General features: G+C 40.4%; 2 protein-coding genes across 5 annotated transcripts in view; one reads left to right on the forward strand and one right to left on the reverse strand.

Moving 5' to 3' along the window:
• ORC3 (origin recognition complex subunit 3) overlaps window positions 1-1,491 on the reverse strand; it is a 38,409-nt gene extending 36,918 nt beyond the window's left edge. For 2 of the 3 annotated variants that reach the window (XM_085318733.1, XM_085318732.1), the window contains exon 1: window positions 1,234-1,391. In XM_085318733.1, coding sequence (XP_085174859.1) covers window positions 1,234-1,257 — 24 coding nt within the window. In that variant the 5' untranslated portion in view covers window positions 1,258-1,391. The other variant, XM_085318735.1, reaches the window with a different exon arrangement.
• Window positions 1,492-1,614: 123 nt separating this feature from the next.
• Window positions 1,615-13,846, forward strand: part of RARS2 (arginyl-tRNA synthetase 2, mitochondrial) — a 39,671-nt gene continuing 27,439 nt past the window's right edge. For both annotated transcript variants that reach the window (XM_085318736.1, XM_085318737.1), the window contains exons 1-6: window positions 1,615-1,691; window positions 2,497-2,570; window positions 3,069-3,174; window positions 7,299-7,382; window positions 11,587-11,684; window positions 12,967-13,022. In XM_085318736.1, coding sequence (XP_085174862.1) covers window positions 1,653-1,691; window positions 2,497-2,570; window positions 3,069-3,174; window positions 7,299-7,382; window positions 11,587-11,684; window positions 12,967-13,022 — 457 coding nt within the window. In that variant the 5' untranslated portion in view covers window positions 1,615-1,652. The remainder of the gene's footprint in view (window positions 1,692-2,496; window positions 2,571-3,068; window positions 3,175-7,298; window positions 7,383-11,586; window positions 11,685-12,966; window positions 13,023-13,846) is intronic.

Raw genomic sequence — 13,846 nt, forward strand, 5'->3', positions numbered from 1 at the left:
CCATTACACAACTACTTAAAAATAAYAGGCATTTTTGAAATGGAAATCTGCTTGTTTTGGATTAAGTTTTAACTTTGTTTAGAAGTACTTCCTTTTACCCCTCACCATAACAATATGCACAGTAACTTCCACACTATCCAGAAGCACATCGCAAATCCATGAAAAACAATATAAAGAAAAAGGAGTCTATGAAAAAAAAATGTATTCCAGTCTGCTGCAAAGCACAGCTGTTGCTCACTGTACAATCAGGCGGGACAGGAAACAAGGAGTTTAGCATTTCAGTATGACATATTAAGCCTCCCTCTACATTAACACACTCTGATGAGCATAATTCCCATACAGCCAATCCTAACTATATGCCAATATAAACTTCCAACTCAGAGGGAAAAAAAAATTCAAGGCAAAATTAGAAATTTAAGATTACATGTAAATGTTAACAAATACTGTTTTATTTATATTTCAYCATTAAAATTAGTTTCGGGGAGAAGATACAACAAATGTTGCAGAAGTAACACCAAGCGATGTTATTTCAGCTAGACGTGGCAAAACATGCAGCCGTAACTCTACTGCTCAGTGCAGTTGTATGTAAATTTTACTTCAACTGCAAGCGCTTTGTATGTTAACAGAAAAACAGAGGAGCAAGGCAGAAGTGGCAGAGGGGAAACACACGTTTTTGAGAAACCAAAATGCCTTGGGTAAAGCAGGACGGGGTGGGCGTGAGGGCAGAGGCACAGATGCGACGAAGACAGTGCAGGACTGGACGCTGCAAGGGAAGGGAAGACAAAGGAATGCCAAATAGTTTCTTTTTTTAATAGCAATGCTGAAAATATATTACAGCAAAGGTCACCACAGGAAGCACTTGAGTGAAGGAGAAAAGAAGATAGGAAATAACAAAACGGAGGCTGCCTGTGCAGCTCTGCAGGTCAGCTGCCTCCAGCATCCGCACAGCTGCACTCCTGTCCCTCCCACGGGAGCCCGGCTGCGCTCAGCGCACACGGCTCCGACGGGGGTGCGCGGGCTGCTCGCAGCCGTCTCTTATTTGCGAAAGCCGGAGAGGCGTCAGCGCTTTCGGCAGGGACCCGCACGGGGAGCGAGGCCGGCCGCGCCCCGCAGGGCAGCGCTGGGTCGCTCCGCCCGCCGCCGCCGCCGAGGCCCCGAGCCGCCCGCCGCGGCCCCGCGCGCCAGGAGCGGCGGTTGGAAGGAGCGAGGGCGGCGCCCCGCTCCCCCGCTCACCTTGGAGACGGAGCACGTGCTCATGTCGCCCCTCTCGCGCTCCCGGCTCCGGGCGGTAACGGCCGAACCGCCCGCGCTGGATGCAACCAGAGAGGGGGCCGGGGCGGGGGGAGGCAAAGGGAGGTGGAGACACGCGGCGCATGCGCACTTCGAGGAGGACGCCCCTGTTTACCCGCGAAACGCTAGAAACCTGCTGCTTTCCTTTCGCTGTTCTCCCTCCTTCCCCCGTCCAATGGTACGGCCGGCTCTCCGTATGCCTGTCCCCTCTCCGCCATTCAAAGCAAAGGGGAGCAATAGCCTCTCCCTTCCCTCTCCCCCTGTCCTGAGAATGGTACGATCCGACCCGCCCCTGGGCTAGCGGAAATGGAGTGTGGGGGGGGAGGGACGACTACTATGACCTTCCGCCTGCCTGCGCAGCGATGGCAGCCTGCTCCTTTCGGAGGAGCATTGCTTCCCAGGTACGCCGCTCCCTCCCGCAAGAGCCGCCCTTCTGGGGASGAAAGGGCCGCCGAGACCGGGACGCCCCCTCTGACCCCGACCCCCTTCCTGGGAGTCTCACAGTTGGTCCCGACCGGTTGCCTCGAGGCGTGGCGCAGGCGCCCCGGCCCCGCCCCCTGGTAGCACCTGGGGGGAGGGGGGCACTCGAGCGTCTCCCGTGGCAACGCCCCGTCCCCCGCGCGGGCGCGGTGGCCGTTGGTGGCTGCGAGGGGCGGTTGGTGCGGGGCTGCCGCCTGCCTCACSCTCCCCGCTGCGCCCCTTCGTGCTTAACGTAGCGCCCGTTTTTAGGGCTCCCCTCACGAACCAGGCCTGCAGCAGCGCCTCAAGCTTTACTCCATTCCCCTCCTCGTAGACCTAAGCTCCTGAAGCATTGAATAAGAGACTGCATTTTGGCCATAATGCAGGCATTGGTAGTTCATATCGAAGTGATGCCCTTGTATGCTACAGTCYGTCATTTACTACGTACCTGATAAGCTAAGTGAGATGGAGAGCCTGCGTAGGTAGAAAAGGGCATTYAAGGGAATAATCGAGTTCCTCAAAGGAAAAAAAAAAAAACTATGTATGGTGCTTGGTCTAATCTTTTCTAGGACACCTTTACTATTTGATGGGTTTGTGTCCCATACTTTAAAGCAGTGGGCTTGAAATAGTTCTAGTTAATAAGTATTTCTGTTTTTTCTTTATCTGGGTGGAAATTCACTTCAAACTATAACTATGTAAAACTACATATGTGACTATATACCACTTTGTTCTTTGTTTCAAATTTAGCTTTCAAAAATTTTGGATCTACCACCAGAAAATTTAATAAWGTCTATATCTGCAGTTCCTGTCTCCAAAAAACGGTAGTGTTTTCATTTTATGTTACAGTATTATGCTATATTTTTTATTGTGCTTATTATTGCAGAAGCTTAACAGGTCTTTAAGGGAAAATAAATTCAGAAAAGCAAATCTCAGCTAATATACCAATCCAATTATAAGAAGATACTTAAATCTAATTAAATCACTGTTTTTTCTCAAGCAAATTCAAAACAAATTTAACTGCTCTAAAAAACTAAAAATTGTATGCAAATGTTACAGCCTTTAGGGTCTGAATGTGAAACTGCTTAGAACCCATGCAAAGTTAAGGATTTTTTTCAGTGTCATGCTTGAGAGCTGTAATCTTAGAAAGTAAATTTCACTTATTTATGAGGAGTGAACTTTCAAGCAGCTGTGACTAGTTTATGCTTGCTAACTAGACATGGCATACACGGAGTCAGCTTGGCTCTACCAAATCTCCCCATCATTTTAACAGGTTTTCTTTCTTTCTTTCTTTTTTTTTAAAATCTGCTTACCTTTTTCAGGCAAGTTGCTGATTTTCAGTTTTCTGTTGATTCTATAACAGAAGACCGTTCTAGTGATCACTCAGCACAAGCTCTTCAGCTTCGAGCACAGACGTTAGCGGAGAAGGTACACTAATATATTAATCTCGTATATTTGCAATAATGAATTTACAGACTAGAGTTGTAACCCCTGTCATAAAGCCAAGCATCTGTTAGAGTARCTAGTATAATTGTACATAGAATCTTCACAGAGAATTAAGAAGTAGGTTTACATAAGATTATTAGATAATTTCCTGAGAAAGTATTGTTTTAAAATAGTTTAGGGTAAATAGCTAATACTTGTAAAGTTAGAAGGCACTGTCTAACGACTGTAGTGTGGTCTGTACTGGTTCTCAGACCTCGAAGGGGAAAAGTAAGTATGCAGTGGCCTGAAAAAACAAAGACAAGATTCAATATTTGAATGAAAATGGAGTTTAGCTTGTGAGTCAAACAGAACTGAGTTCAGAATCCCCAAGTGCTTGAAACTGAGGTTTCTTAGAATAGTAACTTTTTCAGGCATATGTAGACAGCTTCGTGTTCTCAGCATAGTGTTAGTTTGGGAAATGGCTGTAGCTGAGGCATTAAGAGTAACTACAGCATGAAAAAGATGCAAAACAAATGGGAAGTGGCCTACAAACGTGACACAAAGCTTGAAGGAACGCAAGTTGAATATGAGGGAAGGGATAAGAATTCTGAGAAGTGTGGCATATATAAACTTGAAAAGAAGTGTTTGAAAAAAAAGTTGTTACCATTTTTTCCACCACTCTGGCCATGCTAAAATGAGATAGATGACATGCTAGAAGAGAATGATGACAAAGCTAACAAGGCAAACAGTCAGACTGATAATTTCCCATATTTGATAGCCTTTGTTGCCAGTTTCAAGCTCTACACAGTTCTCACAGTATAGAACTGCTCTAGCTAAGGCCAGGGCTTCTTCTGTATCTTCCTAATGGCAAAAGTCTTTGTGTTTGATTTTGCAGTAGTACAGAGCTACCCAGTGCTCCTGTTTTCAGAAACGCAATGCCCAAGCTGTGTGCTTAATTTTTAAGGCAGCATCTGAAAAATTACTCGGCTTAGAGGGAAATCTGATTGTACAAAAGACTACTGAATAGAGGGCATATTCTCAAAATATGACCTTTTTTTTTTTTTTTTTTTTATCGGCCATTATTCCTCGGACTAGAAGGTGAGGAGTAAATCGCTGTGGTTGAGGGATCATTTGAACTGGAAAAAATCCTTTCCAATCTAAAACTGTCTTAGTGATGCCAATGAAAAGGAGTATAGATGAGAAAGTTGTGCCAAAGCTAGTCACAAAGAATGAATCGATTAAATAATGAAAGTACAAGCAAAATTCTTCATCTGCATCAGAAAAAGTAAGTTTGAGGAAAAAGTCCGTGGACTTGCTGTATAATCAAGAGTTAAAAAGGACAAATAAAGATGGTTAGAATATTACTGAGAAGCTATACTATTTCTCCATTTCATTCTTTACTGCTGAGATGAGAAGATCCATGCCTTGGACTCATTCTTGTAACAGATGAATATTCTGACTGAAGTGAAAGAAGAGCTGATTGTGCTGATTGTGATCTGTTAAAAAGCTGATTGTGATGAATATTCTGACTGAAGTGAAAGAAGAGCTGATTGTGCAGAGTATCAAGGCTGTGTTTGCCTCCAGGTATACCTGTACAACCAAAAGTTCTGGAACAACTTAAGTATGTTCTGTAATCATAGGATAATTCAGGTTGGAAGGGACCTCAGTAAGTCATCCATTCCAACCTCTTTCTCCAAGCAGGTTGTTCCAGGCTTTTGGATGAGGTTTGCTCAGGACTTTTCCTGTGTAAGTCCTCCAAGGATAGAGAATGACAGCATCTGTGGGCAATCTATTCCAGAATTTTTCCCTGTGTCAAATCTCATTTTAAAAGCAACTGCTGTTCCTAGTGATTAGAAAGCTACAAATACTATGTCTGTCACTTTCATTGACTGTGGGTCATTAAGGAAACTGTGGCCAGTGAGGCTCGCATCTTTAGGTAGAACAACAGTTACAACAGAAAGGAAGAACAGGTTATATAAGCCCCGCATTTGAGTGGGTTAAAAAAAGGAAAAAATATCGTTAATCCTTTAGAGTGTTTTTTGTTGGAGAGTGGATAAAGGAGAAGCACTTGATATAATTTATTTGAACTGATTGTGTCATCCACAAAGAAAGTTAAGTAATGTAGAAATCAGCTTAATATTCTATATTGAAAATAATGGAGAGATAGCAAAAAGTAGGTAGCGGTAAGTATTTATTGTGATAAGCAGTTGATGGAGTGCCTCAAGATTTAATGGTATGTTCTCAGTCACTTAGGAAATGAGGAAATAGACTGATAGAATTGGTAAGGTTGGAAGAGACCTCTGGAGATTATATAGTCCAACCCCCCTGCTCAGCAGGGTCACCTAGAGCATCTGAGACAGGGTTGCATCCAGGCGGGCCTTGAAGATCTCCAGAGAAGAAGACTCCACAAGCTCTCTGGGCAACCTKTGCCAGTGCTCCATCACTCTCACAGCAAAGAAATTCCCCCTCACGKTCAGGCGGAACTTCCTGTGCTTCAATTTCTGCCCATTGTCTCTTGTCCTGTCACATGGGACAACTGAAAAGAGTTTGTCCCCGTCCCCTTGACACCCTCCCTTCAGGTACTTGTACACACTGATAAGATCCTCCCTCAGTCTTCTCTTCCCCAGGCTGAAGAGGCCCAGCTCTCACAGCCATTCCTCACAGGGCGGGTGCTCCAGTCCTTCTGATCAAATAGGTTGCAGTATTTGAAAATACAGAGATATAGATTAGGCAGAAGCAATTGAAATTTTTCTTGTAGACTGAAAAGGCCCAAGTAATATGGTAACATGATGCTGAATGGAACATGATGTGCTATGGTATGCCAAGAACTGTCTGTCAGAAAGGTTGTAATTGTCTTGTTTCCACGTGCTTTTGATTTTCTTCAAAAAGACGATTCTTGCCTGGCTGATTCTTGTCTCATCTTTGAACTGTTAGTTCTTTGCTGAGAGAATTCTGATTTTTATGCCTTTGTACAGCATAGTGACGTTTTAGTCCAATCCTTAGATATGAGGAGATCTAGTTACTACAGAACCACAGGATGTTTGGAGAAGAAGCTGGTAAAGCTCTAGAGAGGCCAGATGAACACTCTTATTAAAGAGAGATGAAAAACACTGCGATTCAAATGACAGTATATTTGGAAAGTGTTTAGCAGAATAAACAATATGGACAAAGTCCATCAAAAATTTTCATTTTTTTCTGTCCCTACAAGTTTAAAAGGACCTTTAATAAAATTAACAGGTATGGGAAATTCAGAATCAATACAAGAAATACATTTTCATATAGCCTGTGATTAAACGATCGGATTTGTTTCTATTGGAGCTTCTGAAGGCTGAGAATCTTGAAGGCTGACCATGATTTCATCGCGTGTTTGAATTAGTATCTAAGCATGAGACCTAACATGGAGTCAGAATTTCTTTTTCATGCTTATGTTCTTCTGTAAGAACATATGACTTGCCTCTGTTGCCTCTGTCAAAGATAATAACCAAGTGATAAAGTGATTTGTGTTGTCTTTTAAATTTGTGCAAGGAGGASGTTGGCATTAGAGCCTTGGTGCCCAAATATTACTCTTGGGTTCAGAATTTTCAAAATATGTGCCTTATGGAATTTTTAAATGCAATTCTTAACATATTGGCCTTAAACATCTTTGTTTTATACTGTTGGGTGCTGCGGAACATTACTTGTCATAAAAGTCAAGAGTTTTAAGAAACAGCAGCCTGAAACTTCTGTCTCAGGTTTTCTTTAAGAGTTTGATCTTGATTGTTGTGTGTGTATGTGTGTGTGTGCTGTCACATACAGTGTAAGCTGTCAAATACATCTCTGCTTCTGTGCATACAAAGAGATCAGCTACTGCTTCCAGTCAAAGAAATAAATGCAGATTGGATGTATGTAGGGACTGAAGCAAAAAGAATGTACAACACTTAGGGCTGAGCTACATTCAGAATTATGAAGCATGGATAGGAAATAATAAAATCTTCCCTTTCTGTACAGGATGGATTAAATGATCCATTTGTGATCTAATCTATTATTCCAATCTATTAAATTATTTAACACTTACGTGTGGATTGAATTAATAAAGATTCTTTTTTCAATTTATCTGTTTTCATAAATGAGTTTTGCTTTTGTTTTAGCTAAAACGTGATGCTGTAGTGAGTGAAATCAGCACTGGCCCAGGAACAGTAAACTTCACAATAAACAGGGAATTATTAGCAAAGGTAAGTACTGTTAATATTTCAGATGCACTAAGGTAAAAATAAGGTCTTCAGTGCAAACCTGAAAAATACTTATGGTTGTCTTAGAAAGGAATTTCCTGTGTAAAACTGTTTGTCTTTCATGAGTTCTCTCAGGGATTCCTGTTACTGCTTTTTATGTAGCCCCAGAATTCAGGATGAGGGTCACAGTGGTTTATTCTTTAAAAATATGTGAGGAAACAATGTATCTACCTTTAGTTGATAATTATAACTCTTTTATTCTTTTCTCACACTTCTCCCTTTAAAAGGTAGACTTGACAGGTCCTTTGAGTTTCTAAAGTATAAACTCAAATTTTAATCTTTCCTATAAAGACCCTTGTTTAAAATGGAGGAGGATAGAAAGATATCTGAAAATACTGACTGCGGTTTTACCATTGTATACTTTGCTACAAAACAGAGGAAGCTGTACTCCTTGAAGCCCAATATCTAACCAAAATTGAAAGCTTCATTTGTTAAAGCAGTAACATAGTGAAAGGAAGATACCGCTCAGTCTATTAGAGTACTGTCTCAATTGCACTCTGGATTATTTGCAAGAGCTTTGGGAAGATAAATGGATGGCTGGTACTGATAGACTAGAGTTCTGTTAAACTTAGCCTGGATGAAAGTCTTGCTAAGCTGGTTCAGCTAATTTGTGGAGCAAACTACATCAGGGTGTTGTTCAAAGCATTACTACATAGGCCAGGCAATGCTTGTGGCAAATGACATTGTGGTCTTGGAAAAATGACTGCATGTGAATTGGGGTAGGAAGTCAGGCCCTAACTAATACTGGAGAAACCCTTTTTCTTAAGGACTTTTCCTGACTGATAAAAGCTCTTCCTTCCTATGAATTATTAAGGCTTAAGCATTCCTATCAATTGCTTCATTTATTATCTAAAAAAAAAATCCTTTAATTTTGTGTTGGCTATTTATAATCCACCTTGATAAGAGCGTAGCAGCTGACTGCTCACTGGAGTAGTTTCAAGATTAAATTTTATTCATGGGCAGGGTTTCACAAGACTCCCTCCCTTTAGGGGCTCCAGTCAGCATTAGGATTCAAGCAGAACTATGTAGGCTCAGAAAAAAAGTGCTGGAAACAATGTGGAATTAGAACATAAAATTTTACATTATGTCACCAGTGAAGAGGAGGAGATAAGATTTAGCTGTGACTCTCACTGGTAAGAACAGGTCTATGATAAATGTCATGATTTATGTGTTTGTGGCTTACCTTATTAAGTGCCATAATACAAATAGAATTAAAGGTTCCTCTACAGGAGCAGTTTGTTCTTCTATTTCTCCAATAACTATTGCAAAAGAATTTTAAGGCTATTTTGGGAAAAAAAAATCATTCCACTGAATGAAAGAATTCCACTTTAGTTCGTATGGTTAAAGGCCTCTATATTCCTCAGTGAGTTTGTCCAATACTTACAGCTTCATATAGTTTTGTAGTGCATTGGCATCTGTGTGACAAACAGGAGTATACAAGGTACGTACAGGAAATTATTTACTGTATAAATGCATTATTGATAATATAGTCAGCATAGAATTCTTCTTTCCACAAACAGCATTCAACATTTTGTGGAATATTTTGGTGCATTTTAGCCAGTCTCCACGCTTTCAAAGTAGACATACTTTTGTATAGACTATCTGTAGTGGGTTTACGGACTTGCAGGTGTAGTAAAGGGAGGAAGGGGYGTTTGAACACGTGAGGATTGAATAGTGGGCCTTCTTTAGTGCTTAAGAGTAAAAAGTAAGATAGCTTTTGGTATGTAGAAAGACCTAGCTGTTTTAGTAGCATGTGCATGTGTTCTTAGTAGTATGTGCGTGAGTATTTTTCCTTTTTGTATTGTGAACTTAAGTTGAAGTGACTTGATGGTCCAGGAGACCTGAATTCTTGTGCAAGTCTCCAGTTGTTCTTTTTCCCATTGTATACGCAAGCTGTCTTACAAAAGGAAAGGGAAAGAACATTAGGCAGATGGATGAACTAATCAAGCAATACTACACATGGGCAGTGATGTAACTGGAAAAAAAGGTAGAAACAGTCAACTGTCTTGTGTTCTAGGATGAGCAATGAGAGAGACAGAGAGACAAATCTGGTAGCCAGCTCTTCATGTTCTCTTTCCTGTAGAGATACASATACACACAAGCAAGTCTTAATGACCCGAGACCCCACAGCCCCTCTGGCAGTTGGCTGGAACTCCCCTGGTTCCCCCAGTAGCCAACTGCCCCTGTGGTCTACCCAGTAGAGACACACACATGCATACTTGGCTCCCAGGCCATTTAACCTACTCACCAGCTAGTCCAGATTCCTAGTTACTAATGATCATGCACTGACACACATACCCTCACTGGCTCCAATTGCTGATACCACAGATGAGCAGGCTATCTGGTCTGTGGACCCACTCCAGTTGCTAGCGCTTAGACCTACACACACGCACACTGTTCTCACCCAGGAGAACAGCTAGAAATGGAATTTAGTAAGAAAGCAGGACAGACTGCACTGGGCATGCAGACGAGTGTTGTACTGACCAACTTCGTTAAGAGGGAGCCAGCTCTCTTTATCCCCTATCCCTCTATTTTCCCACATTTGTTCCTTCTCAAACCATCTTGATCCCTCCCTTTTCCTGTCTTTGGTCCCGTGCTTAAACATTCCATAATAAGTCTTGTGTGATCCCCAAATGCTTTTTCCTTGCATCCCATAATGTGTCTCGTACTTCTAGGCGATAACCCCCCTCAGTCTAAAAGGTGCTCTGGAGAGCTGCTCCCATTGACTCATGTTGCTGGCTTTCACACTTGGACAGTGGGGCTTATGGCTCTTCTAGAACAGCCCTAGTTGGGACTGGATTAGGGGCTCATTGCTCTGACAGGGTTACTGGAGTTCTCCCACCTGCAGTTGTTCCTCTATGCTGCTTTGTGTGCATGAGAATGAGGAGTTTTATCACATAACCTAACAAAAGCAATTTATATTTATACCATTTAAATTAAAAATGGCTAAGCCTCTTTCATCTCTGTTTTGTCTTCACTTAAACCATTGGTTAATGTTTAAATATCCCTTTAGTATAAAAAAATTAGTAAAATAATGACCAACTCCTAAAGTACCTTCCATGAGCTGTTACTTCAGTCTACTTGCAGTAAAATGAGGGCGAGGATACCACAGTGATTATTTTGTCTTTTAGAGTGGCTTTATTGATAWTTATGAAGACTAGAACTCTCATATTTCTGAGATTTCCTGGAGACAGAGAGAGAGAGAAGAGCGCTCATGTGCTATTCAGGTGGTCTGTATAAACCTGGTAATGCTCATGCAGTCAGAGCACATTGGATTTCTTGCAGGCCCTCTCTCACAAGGAGTATGGGGGAAGTCTCATGTGTCCCAAATGGATTGTGCCTATGTGATCTGGCCATGCCGTGTGCTGTGGTATCCCCTACATTCTAAATGTTCACACTTTGACTAAAGCCTTGGTGCTAAGATAGGACTCTTAAGAATTTCAGGCAAGTGGCCAAACTCTGCAAAGTGTTCCTTGATAAGATTTCTTCTTGGGAGAAGGACACTTTTCAGGAAGCTCAGATATATGTTATGTAGCTTTTCTGTTATTAATTAAAAAAAGCCTGCTGAGAAAACTTTCTGCATGGTGAGGTAAATTCTCTAGTCAGGCCTATTTGTAGGCTGTCCTACTTTTTCATCCAAATCAATAGTCTAGTTCTACAGGATACCTTTTATTTTAAAATGTATTATCTGAATAAGGAGAGGTGAGTGTCCTGGTTAGAGTAAGATGAGACTCCTCTTTGCATAAAGACTCCTTCACTTTATATGAGGTCACAACCCTACCCGTGTTCTGGGAGTGACTCTCACTTCCTGCACACTAATTAACTCCAGATTACTCWTTTGGCCCCTCAAGTTACCTAACTGAACGATTTTGAAGAACATGAGACTTTCCCCATCCTTTCAAGTTCTCAACAAAATCAGCCTAGTCTTTGCTTAGAATTTATTTTTTAATGGATCAGATATAGCTTTCAAAATTAAATGGTATTTCCATCTGCATATTAGATCTTGTTCCTTGGCTAACTAGCAATCTAATCGCTTATGTGAGTAAAGGCTGTAGTATTGACTCTTGGGTAGTTGGTAAACAGTTTTTCTGATTCCACTTTCTGTTGTTGAAGCATATTTCTTCCCATTTTCTTTGTTGCCCTTTAGACTGTGTTGCAACAGGTGTTGAAAGATGGCTCAGAATATGAAATAAAAAGTGAACTCTTCTCTACAGTGCCTAGACAAAAGGCAGTGATTGAGTTCAGGTAAGAATAGGTGATGAATCCTTTGAGAAGGTTGCCTTATCTACAGACTGATACTCATTACTGTAATGTATGATGCCTGTGAAATTAACCATATTATATTCAGCTGTATTTAATATTCTGATATACTTGCCTTTTGGTATTTAAAAAGTTCTGCCACTCACTAAGAATATTCTCATTTGGTGAATAACAGCTTTCACTTTGTATGTAGGCTTCTTTTATTTTTATTATTTTATTTGATCAAGAAACATCATCTGAATTTTCAGCCACTAGCCTACTACTTTTTCCACCTGGGCTTTTATTTGTTTTCCAACTCTACTGCTTAAGTGTCTTTAATACCTACCTTTCTGACTTGCTAAAGCAGCCAGGCATTTATCTTGCTGAATTTTCTGGATTGTTGGCCCAGTGCTGTTTTTGGCCAGTGCAATTTTGTTTGCTTTCACCTGCTTGTGGAAAGAAAAGCATCTGACTCAGACTTCTTTATGTATAAATATTTTTGTCCACTTACGCTCCCTCTGCAGGCTTCCTGGTCCTAGAAAGGAAGCTCTTGGCTTTAATTTGGGAGCTGAATGTTTATAGCTGAACCTCCATTTTATTGTCAGGGACAAACAATTGTGGAGGGAGTGGGGTTTTTTTGTTGTTGTTTTTTTCCTTCCTTTAGTCAATARAGAAGAACCTATAATCTGTAGATCTAACTTGATTATTTTGCAAAATTTTTCAGGTAAATGCTTAAGACTAATAATATACCGGTAGGAGTAAGTTTAAACTGAACTGAAATACAAACAATAAAGTAAAACATATGTTCACATTAAATATTAGACTTTGGCATGAAGATACACTATTGACAAGCTTTGAAGAGAACACATTTGGCTGAAGAAAACTTAACTATAGTGACTGATTCTTGTATACAAAAGTCTTATGTTCTGGTATCAGATTTATCTCTAGTGAAGGTATGAGGATAATAATCTATTGTGCCAAAACATGTAGAAAATGAGAAGATAGTTTAAGTCTTTTGTTACTTGCATAGTTTTTTTTGGTTTTGTTTGTCTGTCTGTCTTCTTCCAAGTAGCACTGGCTTTTAACTCATACAGGAGGAAGAGTTGTTTGGATAGGAAACTTTGCTCTTTGGAACAGAAGCTAATCAGGGAGTTCTAAAAGAATATTCAAAACTGTTATTTTATTTCAGTTCTCTTGCTATACATGTAATTCGAAATCCTTTACAGAATCTTTGGATCTGGCAATCTTTGTACACTAAATGAATATTATTTGTGGAAATTTGTTACAGCTCCCCTAATATTGCCAAAAAGTTTCACATAGGACACTTRCGTTCCACAATAATAGGTAAGTAAGCATTTAACTGTGACCTAAAAGGGCTTTTTTGGTCTTCATGTTTAACTTGACAGGGGATCACTGCTGACCTTTCCTTCTCCTAGTGGAAGGGCCATGTCAGGCTGAACTTGCCGACTAAAAACATTTTACTCATTAAGCAGTGAAGAAAAGACTGTGATTTGTTGCTGGCCGATTTACTGAGTCACACAGAATATAGTTTTGTGATTGTGAACATTAAATTAAGCAGTTTAAAATTGTTCAACAAAGACACCCATGACAGTTTTCACTGAGAGTCCTTTGAATTTTAAATTTCTAATTTGCAATGGACGGCAGAGCAGTCAGGTTGTTGTGTTTTAGCAGTTATCTTATGAAAAGTTTGCTTTTGTATTTTAAGTACTTTGTGCCAGTATTACAAGCACAGGGACTGTCATCTCTAATGGAATAATTAATTAGTTTATTGTTCAGTACTCTAATGGCATATGGAAATCATTAGTTCTCCCTTCTCCCTGGACTTCCCATTTCACATTATAAAAAAGTAGTAGGTTATTGGCAGAAGATGCTAAAAGCATCTATGGAGTTAATACCATGAATGGAATTGCAAGCTATAATGTAATATTACAATAATAGAAGAAGTGAAAGTTTTCTGCACTTTTCTACATCTGTATGACAATTAAATAGTACCCTTGAATCATAGGAAACAGGAGAAGGAAGGTGGTATTTCTTTTTTGTACTTCTGTAGTACAGCTAAGCTGAGGAGAACAATGGAGAAGTTCTCTTGTAATAAAAGTTCAAACCAAGAAATGCTCATGGGTTATAATAGTAAGTTTGGACCATAT

Source organism: Rhea americana, unplaced genomic scaffold (genome assembly GCF_003343005.1).
Source record: "Rhea americana isolate MKP2758 unplaced genomic scaffold, rheAme1 scaffold_55, whole genome shotgun sequence".
Taxonomy (NCBI): domain Eukaryota; kingdom Metazoa; phylum Chordata; class Aves; order Rheiformes; family Rheidae; genus Rhea; species Rhea americana.